The sequence below is a fragment of the Sorghum bicolor genome, chromosome 3 (assembly GCF_000003195.3).
Source record: "Sorghum bicolor cultivar BTx623 chromosome 3, Sorghum_bicolor_NCBIv3, whole genome shotgun sequence".
Lineage (NCBI taxonomy): Eukaryota > Viridiplantae > Streptophyta > Magnoliopsida > Poales > Poaceae > Sorghum > Sorghum bicolor.
In genome coordinates this window covers 68,495,419-68,518,534 of record NC_012872.2, presented here as the reverse complement: position 1 = coordinate 68,518,534, position 23,116 = coordinate 68,495,419, and the positions used below count along the sequence as shown (strand labels likewise).

Sequence of the window (23,116 nt, the reverse complement as noted above, 5' to 3'; positions counted from 1 at the left end):
CGCCTGTCCCCTCATCCATCCAGCAGCCAAGGTCTCAACGACTTCGAATTCTCATGATGCCTTTGGATCAAACGAAACGGTTTTGTAATGTGTTTGGCAGACGCTTTACATCGTTTCTGAGGAAACGCGTCGAAACTCTCTTCGTGTTTGACGACCAAAAGCGAAAGGTTCACAACCCTGAGCTCTGAAACTAAGTTAACTACTCCTAGAGTAGGAATCAGACAGCAGCCATCTTGCCTTTCCTCCTTCAGCTTTACCTTGGGATCCAAGTTTCTGTTTTTTGTAATGTGCTGCAGTTTCTTTTTGGGATAGCTGCATTTGTTTACGAGAGAACAGCTCTTTGCATTATTCTCTGTCTTCATTTTCTTTAACATTTAATAGTACTGCACATTTGTTTTCTCCCTGGAGCGAAGAATCTCTGGCACACTTTGATCTGCGTAGCGTCGGTATTGATGTGCCTGGAACGTCAAACTGTTTGACAAAAATGGTTGCGTTGCATGCCTCCTCGGCAAAGCCAAAGGATCGCAAGCTTTACCTTGGTACCTCAAAACCAAAAACTTTTTTAGATTCTCCGTCACATCGAATCTTTAGACGCATGCATGAAGTATTAAATATAGACAAAAATAAAAACTAATTGTACAGTTTAGTCAGAATTTACGAGACGAATCTTTTAAATTTAGTTAGTCCATAGTTGAACAATAATTACTACAAACAAACGAAAGTAAGAAATTTGTTTTCCACAAACTGAGGCCCGAGGCATTCGCTTGTCCGATAGGCTGATCGCACTTCTGCAGATCTGCTTCTGCAGCAGTTTACATCAGTTCAAGGCTTCAAGTCTGCGTTTGGAGCATCTACTTTTATCTGCCACAGTTCCGAGCCAAACCGGAGGGGAAAAAACAAAGAACGGATCCGGTTTCGCAGGAATTGCACCGGTTCTACTCCCTTCATCCCAAATTATAATTATTTTAAGAATCTTATAAAGTCAAAATATCTCAAATTTAACCAAATTTATATGATAACATAATAACATTTATGATACCATCTAAGTATCATTAGATTCTTCGTTAGTTCTATTTATATAATAATATGTATTTGATGTCATAAACCTTTCTAAAAAATTTTTATAATATTGGTCAAACTTGAAATACTTTGACTCTCCAAGATTTTTGAAATGAGTTATAAATTGGGATGGAGAGAGTAGAATAGTACTATATCACCATATATAAATATACTAACATTTTATGTTTTAAACAAGCATCACTGGATATTGTTATGATATATCCCTATAATATATCTAATCGGAGTTATACATATCAACAATATTTTCTGTAAATTTAAGATAAATTGACCTTGAGCAGATGTAAAGTTGGGATCGTGTATACCACTGTGCATTACAAACGAGGTACTTAAGCTAATGAAGAACATTTCCACTTTCTCCTTATATACTATGAAAATATAATTAATAAAGAATCCATTGATATCATAAATGTTATTATCCTATCATATAAATTTGGTCAAACTTGAAATGCTTTGACTCTCCAAGATTCTTCGGATGACTTACAATTTGGGATGGACGGAGTACATTATGTCTAGATATATAATAAAACAAATTAAAACTTCTTATAATTTGAAATAGTAGGAGTATTTTTCACTATGAATAAAGTGACATCAATTTCCTATCGAAGAATTTCTTCATAGAATAAAGTTTCGGTCAAATGTTTTTTCTAAAAAAATGAAATGTGCCTCGTGATTCCAAACGAAGCGATTAGCTATGGCCTTATTTAGTTCCAACTTGTTTGGTAAAATGGAAATTGTAGCACTTTCGTTTGTATTTGACAAATATTATCCAATCATGGACTAACCAGACTCAAAATATCCATCTTGTAAATTATAGGCAAACTGTGTAATTAGTTATTTATTTTATCTATACTAGGTTAATGCTCGTACGTTGTTACGGGTTTTAAAATCCACATACTCTATGTTTCTTCCATAATTTTTAGTTGTAGAGATAAATATTCATTAATAAAATTTTATCTAAATATATCCATGTGTGATCTAGTTTTGAAGGATTTGTTATGAGAAATTTAATGGTGCAATCGGAATTTAATTTATATCTTCGGTTTAAAAGTTATGACTTTTTTAAATTCACTAAAATAATGTTGCATGTATGGGTGAGTGGGCCTAGGTTGATGGGATAGCCTATTATGGCTAAAAGGGATGGGATGAGAGTTGTGGCTTCACCATGGGTGTGGTAGATGAGTCATTTCCATAATTTTTAGTTGTAGAGATTTAGTGCTCTATGCATGTACCACAAGATTCGATGCGACGGAGAATCTAAAAAAATTTGCATTTTTTTTGGAAACTAAACAAAGCCTATGGGCCTGTTTGGTAGAGCTCCAGTTTTGCCAAACCAGCTCTGGAGCTGTTGCTTCACCACAGAGCAGCTCTAGCGTGGAGCTGTGTTCTAATTTGGTGCCGAAAAAATGTGTTTGGCAAAGATAACAGCTCCAGCTCCGCAAACAGCTAATTTGGTTGGATTTCCCTATTTTGCCCTTGGTTTTTTCTTTTTGTTTTTTTTCTGTGATGTGCTGCTAACGCCACTCGTGCATGCTCGTGCATGGCGTTGGGCTGCTTTGTTTTTTTATTAATCAGACGAACATGCCATGCATTTGATGATGCCATCCAATAGCAACTAATTAAAAAACTTTGATCATTCCAACATGTTAACACACATGAATTGTTCAAACGCTAACCCAACATCACTAATCCATTACAAGCTAGTTCCAACCAAGAGCGAGAGATGTGGCAAGTTCATCTCGAAAAGTATCCATACAAGTGGCACTGGCTTCCGCAGTAGATGTATCTGATGCGTTAGCTGGAACGACATATCGTTTGTACCGGGTCGGTATTGTAGGCATAAAATTAGGATCACGATCAAACCGAGCAAAGTCCGCATCCTCACTGTTATGCTCACGAATGAAATTGTGGAGGACCATACAAGCAACAACTATCATTTTTTGCTTCCACATGGGGTAGTTCCCCATCTTGTATAGAATTTGCCACTTCATTTTCAATAACCCAAAAGATCTCTCAATCACATTGCGAATAGATGAATGTTTACGATTGAATTTTTCCTTTGGAGTTCTAGGTTCCATACCTCTATGCCACTCGGGCATATGATACCTCTCACCCTTGTATGGAGCTAGATAACCAGGGCGATTAGGACACCCCGCATCGACAACATAATATTTACCTATACATGAAATAAAAAATATTAACACACTTCGATGGTCAATGCAAGTAAACTAACTAATAAAAAATATTTACCTTTTGGAGGATGTGGAAATATTTCCTTATCCACACTCAATGCATTGTACAAGACACTTGTGTCGTGCATAGATCCCGGTTGGCCCGTTGATACATATGTGAATCGCATGTCAAAATCACAAACTGCTAAAACATTTTGGGTGGGTACCCCTGACTTCCCAATATACCTCACTTGCTCCTCTAGTGAAAGTGAAACACGGATATGTGTGCCATCAAGTGCTCCAATGCAATCTTTAAAATATGGATACGCTCGCTTGTCATCCCTTATCCTCCTATGCATCGTATGAAAATTTGGATCTTTTGGCCTAATGAAATCCTTTGCCATGTCCATCAAACAGAAAAGAACATTTTCAAATTTCCTACTAATAGTTTCACCTGAGTGCTTGAATCTATTTTGACATTTTCTGTTGGACTCATTTCCCGAACAAATGAACAACAAAATGCCTAGACTCTCTTCAGTTGACATGTGCACTGATGGTTTGAGCCCATACCTCTCAACCAATAACTTGTGGAGGTCGTCGAAAATTTCTGGGCTCATGCGCAATTGGCTATGACATTCTCCTGGAGTGCGGAAAAGCTCCAACATATACCCCATTCCACTAGTTGTAGATGTCCTTGTAGGGTTTTTAGTAAGAAACATGTCAACATATATTTGTCCAATCATAGCACCTCCTAAAACCATTTTAAAAAATACCTCATTCTCCTCACTAGAATCATCGCTAGACATCTGCAAAAAATCAGAAAAAATCTACATAACTTGCCAGCATGTCAACATGTATTTATCCAATCATAATTTGTTGTCCATGACACATAAAAAAATTCACAGCAATATCACAGTTGCTTTTCAAGTAACTAAAATTTCCCAATCAAATATACAAGAAAATAGAACTTGTTGTCGACTTCTTTCAGCATAAACGTGTTCACTTGCAGATTCACTGGATCATCACAGATTCCACAAATATTGCCCAAGAGAGGTATAATTTGCCAGCAATAACATAGCAATATAAGTTCACAGCACAATATATAAGTTCACATAGCACTAGACTGAAACACTAGATTGTAGTTTCTATAATTATCACTTTGAAAACAGCATGTCGAACTTTCTCTTTAGCCAATTGAACCTAGCCTCGTCGGTGGAAAAAGTCATGAACATTTCCCTATGTTCTTTCTTCACAAATAACTCAGTTGCCACATAGTGCTCATCACTCCCCTCAGCAGCCCCACATGCAATGACATGAGTCATGACTTCTCCAATTGTGATCCCCACTTGCTTAGAAGCCACAAAAGCTTGAGCACTATCTGATATCTTGGAAATATGATCTTGTATAACAAGTGCAGTGCTAGACTTGGGTTTCTTGTTAGTTTTTTCAAGAATAATATGAGCCTTTCTCTTAGCAGGTGTAGGAGAGACTTCCTCATCAACATTATCGAAGTCATTATCATGCCCCATTTCATCCTCTTCACCATTGTCCAGATCGATATGATGGGGTGCATCTCCACTAGGAGGGATGATGGGGTTGGACGACATAGGATTCCAATGATCTATCTCTTCATTTATGATGCTCCCAAACATAACCTTCAAATCATCTTCATTTTGGATAGGTCTATTCTTAAATTTCCCGACACCAGGTATCTCCTAAATATGTAGACTAAAGTAAGAAATTGTATTACATAAAAAATTAAAAATAAAATAAAATATAAGACGCTCACTTGTTTGATTTTTTTCCACCACTCGGCATCCATGTTGATAGTTCCCTTGTCCCAATTCCAACCGGTTCCAGTTTGTTTCCTCATCAATTTTCTCCATGCACCATAATCACCCTTCAACTTGTCCCATTTGTTCTTAAGTTGACTTTTTTTCAACATAATACCAGTACACTGAAAAAACCTATCATTCACCTCGGTGTAGCCCACATTATTCAAGTGTGTGTTTGGCCTATTTCCTTTTCTAACTTGTTCAGCAAACAACGAGCACACAACAGTGGTATACTGATCATTCCAATCAATGTGATCACCCTATGCATGATTTCCAAAAAATTGAATCAAACTTCTACAAATTTGTATAAAAAATTGAATAAAATTCCCACAAATTTCTATAAAAAATTGAATAAAATTCCTACAAATTTCTATAAAAATTGAATAAAATTTTGACATGTGGGGAATTTATACCTCATCATCCCTTGCCCTTTTGGTGGTCGATGGAGCACGTCTCCTAGGCTGTGCACTGGACGTAGCTGATGGTTGGGACGCCAAGAATGATAACGCAACATCCGGCACTCCCTGTTGTCGTCCATGGCCAGTGCCGTCAAGCACATGGTCGTTCCCTGCGCCATGGCCGCCCAGACCGGCTCCTGCGCCATGGGTTTGTGCATCCGGGCCGGCCGCTGCGCCCAAGCTCGGAGAGGAGCCCATGGCCGCGCCTAGGGTTGCTGGTCGAGGAAGTCCGGCTCTTGGCGCGGTTCGAGAAGGAGGATTTGAGGAGGGGAGATGGCCAGTAGGGGGCGGCGGCGGTGGAGGAACAGGAGGACGTGCCATCTCGACGGCAACGGCGGTGCAGAAGGTGAGGGCGCGACCACGACGGGCGGAAGCCTAGGCGGCGCGACTCGGGAGTTCGGTATCGTGAGCTTTGCAGGCCATCCGGCGTGAATGAATCGGGTGGAAAAAAAAGAAACGAATCGTTTTGTGTAATGGATGGCAAAGGTGGGTAATTCTCTTCAACTCCATGCCAGATTACAAAACCAACAATTGCAGAGCACCCCCTCAGCCACTCCGTGGATTTGGTGGAGTTGGGAGCTAGCTCCATGTTTTTTTTGGATCTGGAGTTCCTGGAGCTGAGGTGTTTGGCTAGAAAAAATAGGAGCAGAGCTGTTTTTTTGAATCTGGAGCTGTTTGGAGCTCTACCAAACAGGGCCTATATGATGGCTCTATCATGCTAGTTGAGCCATTGCAACCTTATTTTGCTTACAATGTGTACAACTTAGTTGATACTCCCTCTGTCCTATTGTCATTCTCACCAAGAAGTCAAATATTTTTTATTTTGTCTAAATATATAATAAAATATTAATATTTAGAGTATATAATTAGTATCATTAGATAGATTATTTAAGCTATTTTCATAATAAACTTATTCAGAGATAAAAATATTGCTAATAATATTTTTTATAAATCTAGTCAAATTTATTATCAAACTTTGACCGATATAATATCGTAGCAACATTTATTTTGGGACGAAGAGAGTAACTCACGTGGTGGGAGTCTAATTCTATTCTTTGGCCAAATATATAAAATGCCACAACATTGGACAATGCCATAGTTGGCATCGTGTGTAAACTATAATGATTGTTTGACCAGAAGGGCTCTATGATTGTCCCCGTCTTCCATTTCAGGTTCCTGACATTCCGTAAGGTATACTACTCCATGTGCTTTTCTTGTGCAGGCACAGTGCAAGATCCATGCGTGACGGCGACCTTTTGATATGCCAACGAGCACAAAACGTCGCAGCACGCGTGCACGCTGTCGCAAGTCCTATTAAGATAGTACTTGTATTCATCATGCATACGAGTAATGCATTGTATCCATCTGGAAATGGTTTCTGCTGACCGTACGTCACCACCGACCAATGACCTTCAATTCTTTTTGTGATTGTAATTGTACTAGTTACAGTTACAGGACAGTGGAAAAATAAGATAAGCAAGGAGGGGAATCTTTCACATATTGGCGAGTAGGGACCATGCTGTACTGTTGCATTGGCGTGCCTTGTCCTTGCTTGCATGGGTTCACAATCCTTAGCCTCCCCGGCCGTTGATACGAGTGTAATTAGATAAGCATAAGCATAAGGTGGGGTGTCACATTCTGTTGGTTCTAACACCACACAAATTTAGTGAGGTTCTTCCTCAGGATTTTGTAGCCATCCGCACATTGTGATAGTCGTCTTTGAAGTGTATCCGATTTACTCGTTTCACCTCAACTATAGTACCTTTTGGATAAAATTTATATAATTCCAAACTAAAATCATGGTTGCTGGTTAGATTAATTCTGGTGGAACATAATCTGTCCATTTAGATTCAAGTTCAAGACTCAAAAGAGATGCTTCTATTTTTTAGATTTACTCTAAGAAAAATAGTGATGTTTAACAGTAGATGGCATGCGCTTGGATAGTTGGATAACCAGAAGGTCGTGGTGACTTCACACCAGATATATAGTACCAAGGAAGAAAATGTGTGTATTACTCTTTTTCAGAGAAATAAGTCCAAAATCTAGGGTGTTCAAGGCAACGATTAAAAGTGGGATAAACAAGGATCGATGTCTTGTCCAAACAAAGATCGATGGGTACAGTTTGGTGGCGGGAGATTTAGGCGAACCACCGTTGGAGCACGGGTCCCATTCGAAGACTGATCCGGCACATGAGAAACGCCAAGAAACGGTCCAAAAGTAGCTAAAACTAAGCCTCACAAAGCTGTGGTCGGCCCCTCGCTCCATTTGCTATACTATCTTTTATCCAACCCAGGCCAAATCTTAAAACTAGCAACTAGTGACGCGCGCACCCGTCGTGTACGCTCTCAGGCCTTGTTTAGTTCCAAAATATTTTGCAAAATGGACACAGTAGCTTTTTCGTTTGTATTTGATAAATATTGTCCAATCATGGACTAACTAGGCTCAAAATATTTGTCTCGTCAATTCCGACCAAACTGTGCAATTAGTTTTTATTTTTGTCTATATTTAGTACTTCATGCATGTGTCTAAAGATTCGATGTGACGGAGAATCTGAAAAATTTTGCAAAATTTTTTAGGAACTAAACAAGGCCTCATGCATTCTTGTGCTTTGTGGGGGCATGCATGCATTCATCGGCAGACGAGACGTACGCATGATGCCCAGTGAGTGATGCGCGTGTCATGTGAGGGCGCATCGGCGGCTCCAGCTGCGTGCGATCTTCGGATAAGCAAGCACTCCGTTGCGCATTATTCCGTGATGAACTGCTGTCCTTGTGGTGCCATGATTGGGGAGATCAGATCCAGCCCTGATGCGTAGTTGGCGTAACCAAAGCACTTCGCGCTCCTCGATCGATCTCTCCCGTCCTTGGTCCATGTCACGTCCATGTCACCTCGCGAGGCAGATCGATGATCCACACCAAATCTTCCACGGGATCGTCGCCCTTTATGGCCCCGTTTGTCGTGTTTCTCCTCCTCCAATGCACCATATCGTATCAGGAACCACAGGGTGCCTACTGCCTATACTGCCTTGGCTAGTACTGTAGCCGCAATTGTTGGGTGGGTCCTGAGGCCTTGTTTAGTTCGCAAAAATTTTCAAGATTTTCCGTCACATCGAATCTTTGGTCGCATGCATGGAGCATTAAATATAGACGAAAATAAAAACTAACTACACAGTTTATCTGTAATTTGTGAGATGAATCTTTTGAGCCTAGTTACTCCATGATTGGACAATGTTTGTCAAATAAAAACGAAATGCTACAGTAGCCAAAAACAAAAAAATTTACGAACTAAACAAGGCCTGAGGCCTTGTTTGGTTGTCAAAAAATTTTTAGGAAACGCTAATATAGCACTTTTGTTTATACTATTTAATAAATATTGTCCAATCAAAAAATAACTTATAAGATTTGTCTCTAAAATTACAGATAAACTGTGCAATTAGTTTTTATTTTTATCTATATTTAATACTCCATATATATACCGTAATATTTAATGTGATGAGAAATCTTTAAAAAAAATTGGTCTAAACAGGAAAGGAAAGTAAGGCCTTGTTTAGTTCCGAAAAGTGAAAAGTTTTTGGTACTGTAGCACTTTCGTTTGTTTGTGACAAATATTATCTAATCACGGACTAACTAGAATCAAAAAATTCGTCTCGTGATTTACAGCTAAACTGTGTAATTAGTTTTTATTTTCATCTATATTTAATATTTTATGCATATGCTACAAGATTCGATGTGACGGGGAATCTTGAAAACTTTTTGGTTTTGGGAGTGAACTAAACAAGGCCTAAGAAGAGCACGGCCAACTGGCTTCCACGCGCGGAACTCATGGCGCGCATGGAACACCTAAGCAGGCCCCGTGGCCCCCAACGGGTACGTTACATCTGCAAGTAGCAGGACGGGACGGGCAGCAGCACTCGCATCGCAACAGGCCGCCGGCCGCCGCCGCCCGGATCCAGCGCGCGTGAGAGCCACACGAGCGTCTTGTGTAGTTCTTAAAAAAATCAAAATTTTTTTAAGATTTACCATTACATCGAATCTTGTGACACATACATAAAATATTAAATATAGATAAAAAGAAAAATAATTACATAATTTATATATAAATCACAAAACGAATTTTTTAAACCTAATTACTCTGTAATTAGACAATATTTATCAAATAAAAACGAAAGTGTTACGATAGCGAAGTCTAAATTTTTTTTATCCGGACAAGCCGAAAGAGGCTAATGGCCGTGTCAAGCGGCCGCATGGAAAAAGGGTTCGGTTCGCGATGAAAGCTGGCCAAACAGGGGTCCTCGGGATCACCAAACTTTACCAATCACAAGTCGCCATCACATCCCAATAATAACGCAGACAGTAGTCGCCTCCTGATCGCTTGTCAGGACGGAATTGACACGGTGAACGGAGACGCATGCGACGCTGATTGATGTGACGAGGGCACTAGCTACCACCGGGCGCACAAACCTCACGCCGCGCGCGCGCGCAGGCCACCCCCAATCCCGTCGGAAACACGGGGCCGGCAGGCTACGTGCCGATGCCGATCCAGTTCCAGTCCCAGGCTCCCAGCGAGGGGAGTGGGAAAAGCACGGCGGGCAGTCGGACACGAACCCAAAAGGCCGGCGGGCGGGCCGCCGACTTCCTCGCAACAGCAGCCCGGGCGCGGGGACCAACGGCCACGGGGGCTCCGCGTCACCCGCGACGAAATCGCACTTGCACCAGTCGATCGATCAGGGCACACCGCACGCAGGGCCAGCACCAAAGTTGCCCTGACCCCCTGACCCCGGCAGGCCAGCCTCGCGCAACTCCGGCCGGCGCCAAGGGTACGGTGACGAGGACGACCGGGATCGCGATTCGTCCGCGGATCTCTGCCGATAGATAGATTCTCTGCGTATCCGCCACGGGCCAGTCGACAGTCGTACGTACGTGCTCTGAAATAGCATGTCCTATCAGCTGAGCTGTGTGGTCCTTGTGGTACCAAACGCTCGATTTTAGCAACCGCATGCTCAAGCTGAACCAACTTGCCATGGCCCCGGCAGTGAGCAGATCCAGAGTGGCGTGTGTGAATGTGAAACCTAACTCAAGCGAACATGTTGGAGCCGGAGAAACGAGCGTAGGGCCGTAGGATGATGCATGGTTCGATTCACTGCTAGAGCAACCGAATCCAAACACTACGGAGCTCAATCATCGATGCCGCACTATGGAGTTCAATCAACGATAAATCTCCCAACGGCAAAACTCATTTATATCGAGAACTACCTCTAAGCCCTAACGAGGCTTGGCTAGACAAAAATACAAACAAGCATACATTACAACTATAATATGTTTCTCTACTAAAACTTTAGCGACCATGTATATGTGAGTGTGTCATATACATCGACTAAAAGAAGTTTTTTTTTGTGATTTGACTAAAAGAAGTTGTTAGCTGCTAAAAAACGCTAGCTGATCCAAACAACCTAACTTACTCCCTTCGTCTGTTTTGAACTATTCAACTATCCAACTTACTGCCTCAATCAAAATAGTTGATGTTATACCATCCAATTTTGTCCCAAAAAATTGTCATTCTCGCTTCCCAATACATGTTTCTCCCTTTCCAATACATCTCAGCCTCTACCTCTCTATCTCTTTTCTTCTCACAGGGTCACTGTGGTGTTTTAGCTATAACATCAATATTCGTGCACAATCTTAAACCGTTCACTATTTTGGGACAGAGGGAGTATAAACAAAATTAGTTGATCTAAAAAGCATCATAATTTCATAATGCTAATAAAAGGTTTTGTGTTGTTGATTGATATGGTCACAAATTTCCTGAAGCTAATAAAAAGTTTTGTTTTGTTGATTGATTTTGTCACAAACCGAACAATGCTCGCTAAAGGTGGGTTGAGGGCAATTTATTTGTGTAAGGTGGGTTGTCCACAGATCCATAAGTAGGCATAATTTTGCAGGTTTTTTACATAAAACGCACTTCATCTATTCAAAATTATAAATTGTTTTGACATTTTGATTCACCCATTTTGTTAAGCATGGATGTACCCAAACCAAAAAAAATTAAAAATGACTTATAATTTGGAACTCAGAATGAAGGCAGTAAAAATTATGCACATTTGTGGAGAAGCCTGCCCAAAATCCTTATATAAATTCGATGGTCAGGAGAAGCCTGATCGACCAGATTTTATCTTACCTATAATATTTTACCACAATTTGGTTTCCTAAAGTTTTGGCGTGCCCTAGAATTTTTGGCCATGTCCAACTACGGTAAATAGGAGCTGGACGGCAAGCCACGTGCTGCCACATTTTGGTTGCCTGGCTTTGGCTTGACCGGCCAAAACTAATGAAGGGCGATGTGGCGGCTTTGCTTTGCTTGTGGTTTCACGTAGTCCAACATTTTTTTAGCATTTAGTGTAAATTGAAACGATAATGGGTACGTTTGGTTTTTGCCCATGCATGCCCTGCCAAACCAGTTTGGCTGGCTGGACTTGGCTGTGCATAGCATAGGCTTAGGCCTTGTTTAGTTCCAAAATATTTTGCAAAATCGACACTGTAGCTTTTTCGTTTGTATTTGACAAATATTGTCCAATCATAGACTAACTAAGCTCAAAAGATTCGTCTCGTCAATTTCGACCAATCTGGGTAATTAGTTTTTATTTTTCTCTATATTTAACACTTCATGCATGTGTCTAAAGATTCGATGTGACGGAAAATCTGAAAAATTTTGCAAAATTTTTTAGAACTAAACAAGGCCTTAGAAAGTGTCATCGGTTGCCTGTGCAATGCTGTGACAAAATCGCAGCAGCCATAGAAGCATTGATGGTGTCCACGGTCAACGACCGAGACGTGGCCAATAGCATCGGGTTGCACTATAATAATGTTCCTATGATTTTTTTTCTCAACAAAAACAGGATTCGACAAATTTTACTGAGAGAGAAAAAAGAAGTAGCATATGGACCTCCCGTGTATGTCATACTCACATATTATTTGGCAAAAAATATCAGGGTCTGAACCCAAACACCCTTTTGTTCTCTTGATTTTTGGCTCTGCCCAATTTGGTATGGTCAAGATCTGAACGCCTTACTTTTTTGCCACGATTTAGCAGCCTTGCCCCAATTTGTCGTTGCTAATTTTGGTTTGGCTTGCTCATGGCATAAATTAAATAGCCCCTATGCGGTCCGTTCATCCATGTGAGAGCGATCCGCCCATCAATGTGTGGTGGGTTTTTTATTTGAAAAGTTCAAGCCTTGCGAGTTTTGATTTGAACATTTAAAGTAACCAGCAGGGTGCTCGTTAAGGTTTTCCTTTTACAATATGATATTGTCTCTGTCCCTAAATAAATAGATTTTTAGAGTTATCTTAAATTAATTTTTTTAAACTTTGACTGAATTTCTAAAAGAACATGTCAAGATTTATAACATCAAATTAGTAGAATTGATTTATTTAGAGGATGGAGTGAGTAATATTTACTTTAAGGAAATGACTTAATTAGACATTTAGTAGGCATAGCCCAAACTTTGAAATTCAAGCAAGATTTGGAGTTCGTAGAATAAAAGGAAATGACTTAATTAGACATTTATCAGGCATAGCCCAAACTTTGAAATTCAAGCAAGATTTGGAGTTCGTAGAATAAAAGGAAATGACTTAATTAGACATGTATCTTTAGCTAGGCCTTGCTAAACACCGCGTGCATAGGTGTAGATAAATCTGCCTGCACGACTTCTTCTCCCCACCCCTGCCTTACTATTCTTCTTTTTGTCCCTCACCGAGTCACCGGTGTCTCCTCCCCTCTGGTCGGCCACGCGAGTGCCCGGCCTCTAGATCAGGCACAAGTGCCCCCACCTCCTCCACCTTCCACCATCCTGTCGCGAGCGGTGCTCCACAGCCACGGAGCTCTGGCAAGATCCTACCGCCCATGGCGGCCTCCTTCGTCCCCCCCTCTGCCATGTCATCGCGAACTCCGGCTATGGCACTCCTCCCCGACCTGGTCCATCCACCTCCACCACCACCAGGTCCCTACACCGTCCTATCGTCGTCCCACCACCTAGCCGACCTGTCTCCCCTGAGCCCCTTCTCTTCTAAGCCCGCCAGAGTTAGAGAAGAAGGGATGGTGCGGGTTGCCGAAACCCTATCAGCCGCCAGAACCCTAGCTGTCGGGGAATAAGACAGCGCGCAAGGGAGCACGAATCGGACGACCGAAGAGAGCAGTAGAGTGATATCGACGGTGGGTGCAAATATTCATGCCAAGCGCCTAGATCCTACACATTTGTAAGTAAGTATTTTTGTTTATATTTTAAACAATAACAAAGCCGCTTTAGAAATTTTTACGGCTTGAGATGGGACAGACAAGCCCTAATGGATGAAGTACTGCTTTCTGTTTTTTACTAACTATGGCATATTTGTTTTGATAACTTGGTTATGTCGATAAATAGTTCTTGCTCCGCAAGTGAGGGCACCTGCAATGGCTTACTTACAAGCTAGCTGTAAGTATTTTTTATATTTTAATGCAAGAAAGAGAAAATCTAATTTTTATCAAGAACCAGTGTCATACACACAAAAAAAGATCATATGAAAGTATTATATAGTGCCTAATCATACTATAAGCCATTGCTAAAAGCTAGCGCTATTGAAGAAGTTGGCTTAGAGCTAGTAACCGACTTTGTGGGTGCCATGAGAGAGTCTGTTGCGACAGCAAGAATAATTTTGGCCAGATGCCACAAGATTAGACTACAACTTTTCACTAAATAAATATAATAAAGTCCCAGGTCAGTCGTTTTCCTAGAAACACGTGGCAGGTGAGTAAGTATTTTTCATTAACAAAGGTTACGGCCCCCCGCCCCCCAGGAAAACACCTTCCGACATTGGCCTAACGTTGTGGAAAGTGTCAACGCAAGATCAACATGCCTGTTCTTTAAACATTGGCCGTGTAACTATCTAACCAATGAGTAGTAGTATATCATACTATCATCCCAAAACGAACATTCCAACAGCTGGTAATATATGAACAATCCGGACGACCCTCTCCTGGCAACCGTAAGAAAAGTTGCACGAGTGTGCAATTATTCTATTCCCTGCTGGAAAATTATCCCAAGAAGAAGCGATCAAAATTCAAAACTTTGGAAGAGTAGGGGTATTTTTCTAGAGAAAAAGGAACGGGCGCGATAGGAAACGAAGAGAATACTAGACTAGTGTTTTTATTATAAAAAAATCAATTAATAATATTTTTTAACATATCTTACTAGCCAAACCAACAAGACAAGAACGAGGATCTACGCTGACCGCGTCAAGCCAACTCCCAGTGCGTGTGCGTGAACCACGCACCACAGACACACACACAGAGAGGCACAACCGCACAAGGCCGAGACGTCAGACGTCTCAGTCTCAGCCGTTCGTTCCCTCCATCCGGACCTCGGCACCATGTCGGCACAGCGTAATCCAAATGCATTCACGCGCTAATCTCTTTCTTACTGGTTAATCTACCGTAAATTAACAAAACCACGGCCACGATATTTCATCTTCATCTCTATCCACATGTACGTGTACTCCTACTGCTCATCTGGTACAGTAATTAACAGGGGTGGTTCCTGGTTGTGTAGCCGTAAACGCTCGGGAAGATTTGGCATCCATCGATTGGGCACGTATTAAACCGGCAGCCTTTTCACCCCCCCAGTTTGAATCGAACTTTAAAAGACGGCTATTCAGTCACGTTGCTTGCACGAGGTTTTCCTTTTATTTCTATTTTTTGTTTTGAAAAAAAAGGAATAAAATAAATCCGGTAAGCATTGCGTCCGCCGCCGCTGCTATATATGCACAGGTCATCGTCTGAAATATTCGTGAAGGTTGAACGGTCTGATGCGATAGATAGAGGAAGCAGTAGTAGAGTAGATAGATACGCCGCAGCTGCCGGCGCCCCTTGCCTGCGACGACTCTGCTCTTGCTCTGTTTAGTTTGCGTGGCCGGGTACGCAGGGCAGGGGAGCTGGGGAGGGTTGGTTCGGTTCGGTTCGGTCTTTGCATGCGCGGGCGACGACGTTGATGTGCTTCGAGCTGGCGGACCAGCAGCGCGGAGGCGGCGGCGGCGGCGCGGGGTGGCCGGCGAAGCGGCGTGCAGGAGCAGGAGGCGGTCAGGACGAGGGCGCGGGGATGGCAATGGCGGCCGCCGGCACCGGGGAGGTGATGTCCGAGTACTACCAGGCGCAGGAGCTGTCAACGATGGTGTCGGCGCTGACCCAGGTCGTAGCGGGCGGGCCGTGGGCCGGGTCCGCCGCCGGCGCCGCGCCGAGGGGGAGCGCCCCGGAGCAGCAGCCAATGCACGGCGGCTACGCGCAGGAGATCGGCGCGCCATCGCCGGAGCTCGCAGGTAACCAGCCAGCCTGGCCGAACACGCTTATTACTTCCCCCACAAGCTTTGCGCGCGCGCTCGCCGTGTTTCGCTGCTTACCGCCAAGCGCTTGCACGCTTTCCTTTAATCTTTGCTTTGTTACTACCTAGGTTTTGAATGCCCGCTTTTGTCATTGTGTTTTGTTTTTTTGCATGAGACGTGGCAGTCCTGTGCTACATAGTACTGTACTATGCAATATACTAGCTGTATGGTATACTAGGCCATTCTTTTGTCGTCCTGATTGACAAAAGAAGCGCCTGCATGCACAGGAGATGCTAATGCCATGCCTTGTTTGTGAAACCACTTTCCGAAAGCAGACAAAACAAACCATGATGTGCGTATGAACGGTTTTAGCATATTCGTTTTCAATCTTGTCGCGCCTCCTCCACCTCTGATGTTCATTGCATTTGCACCATCTCTCTATCGCGTGCTTAATGCTTTTGGTCGTCGAGTCATAGGCGAGGCAAACATCTGAATGCCTTCTTCAGAGCATGTAGTTTATATCTTTCTAATCAGGAACAGGCGGCGGTGGTTAATCAATCTGGAAAAGAAGCAAGTAGTAATAAGAGACAGCGAACCTCTAAACGAATGCGTGCATGAGGCACATTTTTAGTTGCAAAAAGGCACAATAAACATGGCGTCTGGACTTGTTATCGCGACATGCGCGTGACATATATGTAGTAGTAGTACAGTACTGGCCTCGTACCAAAACTTCCCACGGAACCGAGTCACATGCATGAAGGAGCAGGGCAAGGGCAGTGCGTGCACATCCCATGGTCAGCAGTCAGTTACCTGTAGCGCCGCTGACATCAGAAGTGGAACGAACCATATCCTGACACTGGACTGGACTGGACTGCAACCAAACGGCTCGCACGCACAGTTGTACACCGTGCACACCTGATGCCCAACCCTGGAAACCCAAACAACTCTTTTTTTGTTGCAAATTCACTGCATCCTCCGCAACGCAACAACGGGGATACAGGCATACAGCTAGCATTCGCAAGCCAGCCATCTCCATGTGGGGGCCGTTGGCCGTACGCTGCATCGCTACGTACATGTACGTGCGCGTGCTCCGCTTGCGTAACGCGTAGACTTCTAAGCTAAGGCCTTGTTTACTTCCAAAATATTTTGGAAAATCGACACTGTAGCACTTTCGTTTGTATTTGACAAATATTGTCCAATCATAGACTAACTAGGCTTAAAAGATTCATCTCGTCAATTCCGACCAAACTGTGCAATTAGTTTTTATTTTCGTCTATATTTAATACTTTATGCATGCGTCTAAAAATTCGATGTGACAGGGAATGTGAAAAATTTTGCAAATTTTTGCGGGAACTAAACAAGGCCTAAGAATACATGCACGCTTCTTCACCCTTTGTTTCTTTCTTTGTTTGTATACGTATGTATGTTGCCAACAGCCCTACAAGCATACCACACATCACAGAGGGCGTAATAATAAATTACTACTTTACTGTTACTGATTAGGAAACCAAAGGAGAGCTGTAAAAGTTCCAGGATCGCGCTGTCGCGTCGTAGCAACCTTTTTTTTTCTTTTTTTCTTTTTGCCGTTTTGAATTGCTGCTTTTTTCTTTCCACTGGTTTCTACTTCATTCCGGGAATAAAACTCGTCCCTCCTCGGTGTCGACTGAGGTTGATCGATGATGCATTCGTTCTGGTACATGTATATGCTTGCAAAGTTAGATAATCCTGTTGCGTAGTGCGACGTCGCATTCGCATGCAAAATATGCTCAGCAAGTGTTCAAAGCCGATCGCGCTAGTCGCTCGATCGTCATCTCCGCTTTTGCCTTTTTTTCCCCCTCCCCCCTGGCTTCTCAGTCTCTCACCTCGTGTGCGTGCGCGTGTGTGTATATATATATCACGCAGGGTCGGAGCTGAGCTCGGACACCCAGAGCGCGGGAGCGGCGGCCATGGAGGAGCACCACTCGTCAGCGGCTGCGCTGGCCAGCCAGGACCCAGAGGGGCCCGAGACGCCGCGGCGGCGGTACCGCGGGGTGCGCCAGCGGCCGTGGGGCAAGTGGGCCGCGGAGATCAGGGACCCGCACAAGGCGGCGCGCGTGTGGCTCGGCACGTTCGAGACCGCCGAGGCCGCGGCGCGCGCCTACGACGAGGCCGCGCTCCGCTTCCGCGGCAGCCGCGCCAAGCTCAACTTCCCCGAGGACGCGCGCCTCCGCCCGGCGTCTACCACCACGGCGGGTGTGGCGCCCGCCGCCGCGTCGTCGGTGCCACTCGCCGCGTCGGTGGCCTCGACCTCCCCGGCTGTCTACCCCGGCGCCGGCGGCGTCCAGGGAGCGTCGGGGTCGGACTACGACTACCTGAGGTACCAGATGCTTCTGCAAGCGTCCACCGGAAGCCAAGGCACCCTCCTTCCGTTCTACGCCGCCGCCGGCGGTGGCGTCGGCATGACCAATCCCTACGGTGGCGGTGGTGCCGCCATGACCAATCCCTACGGTGGAGCCGCCGGCGGTGGCAGCACGACTGGGTTCCTGGGCTCCTACTACTCGTTCCCGCCCTCCTCTGTTTCTGTCGCCACCGTGCCATCCTCCACTTCCTCTGCTTCGGGATACTACTACTCGTCGCCGCACGACTCGCAACAGAGCGAGGCGTCCGCCGCGGCGGCCGACTGGAACTGGGAGAGCACGCTGGCCTGGCCCGACTCGAGCCAGCCGTACCCGCCGCCACCTCACACTCGGTAGCAGCAGCAGTCTCCTCCAATACCCGGCGCCACCTCACACTCTTCTTCTTTCTTTTATCTGAAACAATAAGGTGACTACGGCTGAGATGGAGGCAGGAAACCAAAGCAAAGCAGACCAAGAAGTGGAAGAAGATGCTTTCGTTTCTTTCGTGTATGATGACATCCAAGTGGCCTTTGTTTGTTGATTATTAATTTTGATCGACGATGTGGCTATCCCCATTGTTTCCCTTTGATTTTGGCTGCAAATTAAGAGATGAAAGCTCAACTCCATTACCCAACGGTGTATACATCTCCGAATCCTTTCCGGGACGTAACGCGTTCAAAGTTTGCTAGCAATGTTCTTACTAGAATTTTTTGTGTTGTAGCAAACTTTTTATCTACCTTGATATGAAGACGCTCAAACCTTTTACGTGATTAAAATAGAATTTTTTCTGAAGGAAAATAATCTTCTTCCACTACACCACAACCTTTAATCAGCAATTGACTGCAGTTGCTAAAAGTCATTAATCAACAACTAACTGCAGTTACTAAGAGCAACTCCAACAATTTCTTATTTTTTGTTTCCCATATCTTGATATTTGTCAACTCCCCAAATTATATGGGAAAGGAAAAACAAGACCATCTCCAATAGTTTCCCATAATTCATTTTCTAAAAACTAATTTTCTGGACTCACCTAAAATTTTTCCCGCACTTTCTTTTTCTGCGCCGTCTTCGCGGTCTTTTCTTCGCACCGTCCTCGCCAGGTCGCGCCTCCAGATCAGGACGCCGTCACCAGGTTCGAAGGTTCGACCCATCGCCGGTGCTAATCCCGGCAGGCCGTCCGTGCATTGTTGTCCAGGAGCAGGTCACAACAAGCCATCCTCTCAGGTTCGTGCATGCTAATCCTGGCAGGCCGTCCGTGCATCGTTGACTAGGAGCAGGTTATAACAAGCCATCCTCTGAGGTTCGTGCATGCTAATCACATGAGCGACTCCTAGAACTCGCGCGGGAAGAAGTGACAGCGCGCGGGAGGACAATGTGTCGCGAACTCGCGATGGGAGACGCGATGCGCGGCTCTGAACGCGCGGAAATATGCGCTGGTTCAGATTGTTTATGCGACCTCTCCCAAAATAGGAAACCCAAATGAGAAAATATTGGAGACATATTTTTTCTATTTTTCCTAAAAACCAAGGATGGGAAGGAGAGATGGGGAATTGTTGGAGTTGCTCTAAAGGTTAGAGATGGACGGTCGGTTGCTAAAACCCACAGCGATGGATGGTTCGTTGCTATATTTTTTTACTTTTGCGTTGAACGGTCCGTTGCTATACATTAGGAACAACATCCGATGGTCCGTGGCTATAGAAATTTTACAATGGCGCGCGATATTTGAGCCCTTCCCGCTGCAACTTTGGCCCAAAATGACCTATACCCTAACTCAACCCATGTACAAACGCAGGCTTATCCACTCCAGCGCTCCTCAACCCCACCTCCACCTCTTCCTCTTCCTCCGCCTCCTCCTCGTCCTCCTCCCTCTCCCCTTCCCTTCGGCGGCGGCAGCGGGGCGCCAGGCGACCCCTCGGTGTGCGGCGCGGCTGCCTGGATGGCCCAAGCGGTGGCTGGCTCTTGCACGACGTGGGAGCGGAGGCGCTCGAGAGCCTCGCTGCTGCCCCCGACCTACCGGAGCAATCTGCTCCCGGGATCCTCGCTCCCAATTTTGACCCTGTGCTGGAGAAACCCTAGCTGGCACCATCTTGTCGCCGCGACCGGATCTAGGTGATGCCCTCTCTCCCTTCCTCCTCCTCCTCCTCCTCCTCCTCCTCCTCCTCCTCCTCCTCCTCCTCTCTCCCCTCGTTGGTCATTGCCAGCTCCACGTGTTAGGGGACCTGCGCCTTCTCCACTGCGCCTCCACCGACAGTGCCCCCAGCCTTCGGCGCCGCGGCACCCGTGGGCCCTGGCGGTGCCGGTGTACCCGCTGGTGTGGGTGCTCTCTGGCGTGGCCTGCTCTCGCTGGTCCAGCTATGTTCCTGTGTTCCAAGAAACTCTGGCTTCCTGTCCATGCCAGCAGAGCGTCAAGGGGCCTCTCCCTTCTCCCGTTCTTCGCTTCATCTTCCTCATGCATTGGCAAGAGCAACGAATTAAGGTATATGTCCAATTTTGCTTTTCTATCTTTATTCCCTTTTCCAAACCTTTTCAACATACCATTGATATTTACTGAATTTAACTATTGCTATTCCTATTAGCCTAAATTTATACGATACTTTGGGAACTTCCTAGCTTACTAGATGAAAAAGTGTAAACTGTTGAGTCTGTTGTCTGTGCCTCATTTTCCTTATGCTTAAATCTGTGCTATATCACACACCGTTTATTTATATGGTCCCTCAGATCCTTTTTCTTAAACTTGCTTGCAATATGGAGAGTTAACATGCATGCACAAATGAAACTATCTATATTCTTTGGATGGCAGGCTCAGAACGAGACTATATATATATATATATATAATTGACTGATATTTCTCTGCTGAACAAATCAGCAAGTTTTGGAGTTCTTTGATTTATTCATACGGTACTTTGGTAACTTCCTAGCTTACTAGATGAAAACGTGTAAACTGTTGAGTCTGTTGTCTGTGCCTTTTCCTTATGCTTAAATTTGTGCTATATCACAGACCGTTTATTTATATGGTCCCCCAGATCCTTTTTCTTAAACTTGCTTGCAATATGGAGAGTTAACATGCATGCTATTTCAGGTTACCCACTTGCAGACCATATTTGAATCGTCCCGTACGAGCAAACATCATTGAATGAAACATCCAAGAGGTAAGCATCAAGCTGATCATTTACTTCTGCCCTCCACTTTGATTCATGGTGTAAATTGTTTCATTTTCGCTAGCCACCCGTTCTTAGGGTAAAGGAGGTGCCTACAAGAAATTGACTTTTTCTAGACATCTACAACAAGCATAGTAGCTGTCATTCCTCACTTTGAAGTTGTTGATCAAAGGAACTTATGAAAGGTAAGATTTATTTAACCAGTTTGCGTTCATGAGTGCCTGATTAGCTTGTTCCGTATAATAGAACCATAGATGTAGCAAATGTAAATTGATTGTCAGCATAAGGTTCAGGTGATTTGCATTTGAAATATATGAGAACCATGCTGATTTGTGGTACTTCTCAGTCGGCTTGGATTGCTACTTTCTAAACAAACATTGTGAATGAAGTTGATATATGTGCTGAATTCTCCTTTTGCCGCGCTACTTATGGGTGTGTTTTTGGGAACTTAATGTTTTGAAATGGATTTTGGGACCTTCCAGCATATATCTACAGTTTCTAACTAAGATACTTGTGACAGCTGAAGGTTTGCAGTCAGCAACCAAGATCTCAGAAGGGGGTTGTTGGTTCTTCTCAGAGATCTTCTCAAGGCGCTGCAATATCATCTCATGGACGCTAGGTGGTGATAGCTTGTTGGAAGAAAGGGTGGAAGGGTGCTGGGAGTAAACTTGAATGCTTTTGGACTAGGTGCTTTCTTATGGTGAATTAGATGCTTTCTTTGAATGCTTCTGGACTACAATCTATGTTTTAGTTTGTGGACTTGAATCACTTTTGGTAGATGATGACTTAGCTAGATTATGTATTCAGCTAATCTATGCATGCTTGTATATTGGCTTGATGGCACATGATTATATATGTACTCATTTGATATGGATGTATGAGTAATGTGTCCATTTGTGTATGCCATTCAGTATTGTATTGGTTCTAAATATGGGCCAGTTTTAAATGTGTGGATTATTTTTTTTACCTATTTAATTGATATGGACTATCCATTGCTAAAAGTTCTTACGGCAATGAACTGTCCGTTGCTAAAACTGCTAACGGACCGTCCGTTGCTAAACTATGGGACCATGGATGGTCCGTAGCTAAAGATGAAGTCCGTCGCTATATATATTTAACCACGGCTTCAATAGCAACTGCTGGAGTCTATCGCTATAACTTTTAGCAACGGACCGTCCATCGCTGTACACCTCTTACAGCCACTTCAAGTCAGTCGTTGATTAAAGGTTGTGGTGTAGTGTTCTAATTACAAAATGGACTGGAGTGTTACCCAAGGTTGTGGGTTAGTAGAGGAGAGAAATTATTAGCCATACCATTTTAGTAAAATAACTACATTTTTCTCTATAAAAAAATAATATTAATATCAATATATGTCGTTTTTTCAGTCAGCCAAACAGGGTTGTATAACTTCAGACTTTTCAGTGTACTAGGTAGCATGCCCGTGCATTGCTACGATATAACTAATATCTTATATTAAAAGCACATAGATCACATGATAAGGTAACAATACTGTAAAAATTAAATACCAACGTTGAAATATCATTTAATTCAAAAATAAACTTCATAAAATTAACACAATAGCCGAGAACATTGCGTCATAAGCTCACAAACTCTACTATATAGTCATATAGACTTTTCTGTGATGCACGTAAGATCATGTTTTATATCGGTGAGAAGAAATCTCTGATATTTATTTTTT

The 23,116-nt window shown here is 43.7% G+C and overlaps 1 protein-coding gene and 1 long non-coding RNA gene across 2 annotated transcripts; both read left to right on the top strand.

The window, feature by feature from the left end:
- On the top strand, positions 15,360–18,947 carry LOC8062383 (ethylene-responsive transcription factor ABR1). The gene is made up of 2 exons (XM_021455579.1): positions 15,360–15,881; positions 17,787–18,947. Exons 1-2 carry the CDS (start codon positions 15,557–15,559, stop codon positions 18,614–18,616), a joined length of 1,155 nt encoding a protein of 384 aa, XP_021311254.1. The 5' UTR covers positions 15,360–15,556; the 3' UTR covers positions 18,617–18,947.
- LOC110433435 lies at positions 19,073–22,295 on the top strand. The gene is made up of 4 exons (XR_002450862.1): positions 19,073–20,735; positions 21,339–21,408; positions 21,482–21,602; positions 21,938–22,295. It is a non-coding gene; the product is annotated as an uncharacterized LOC110433435 (long non-coding RNA).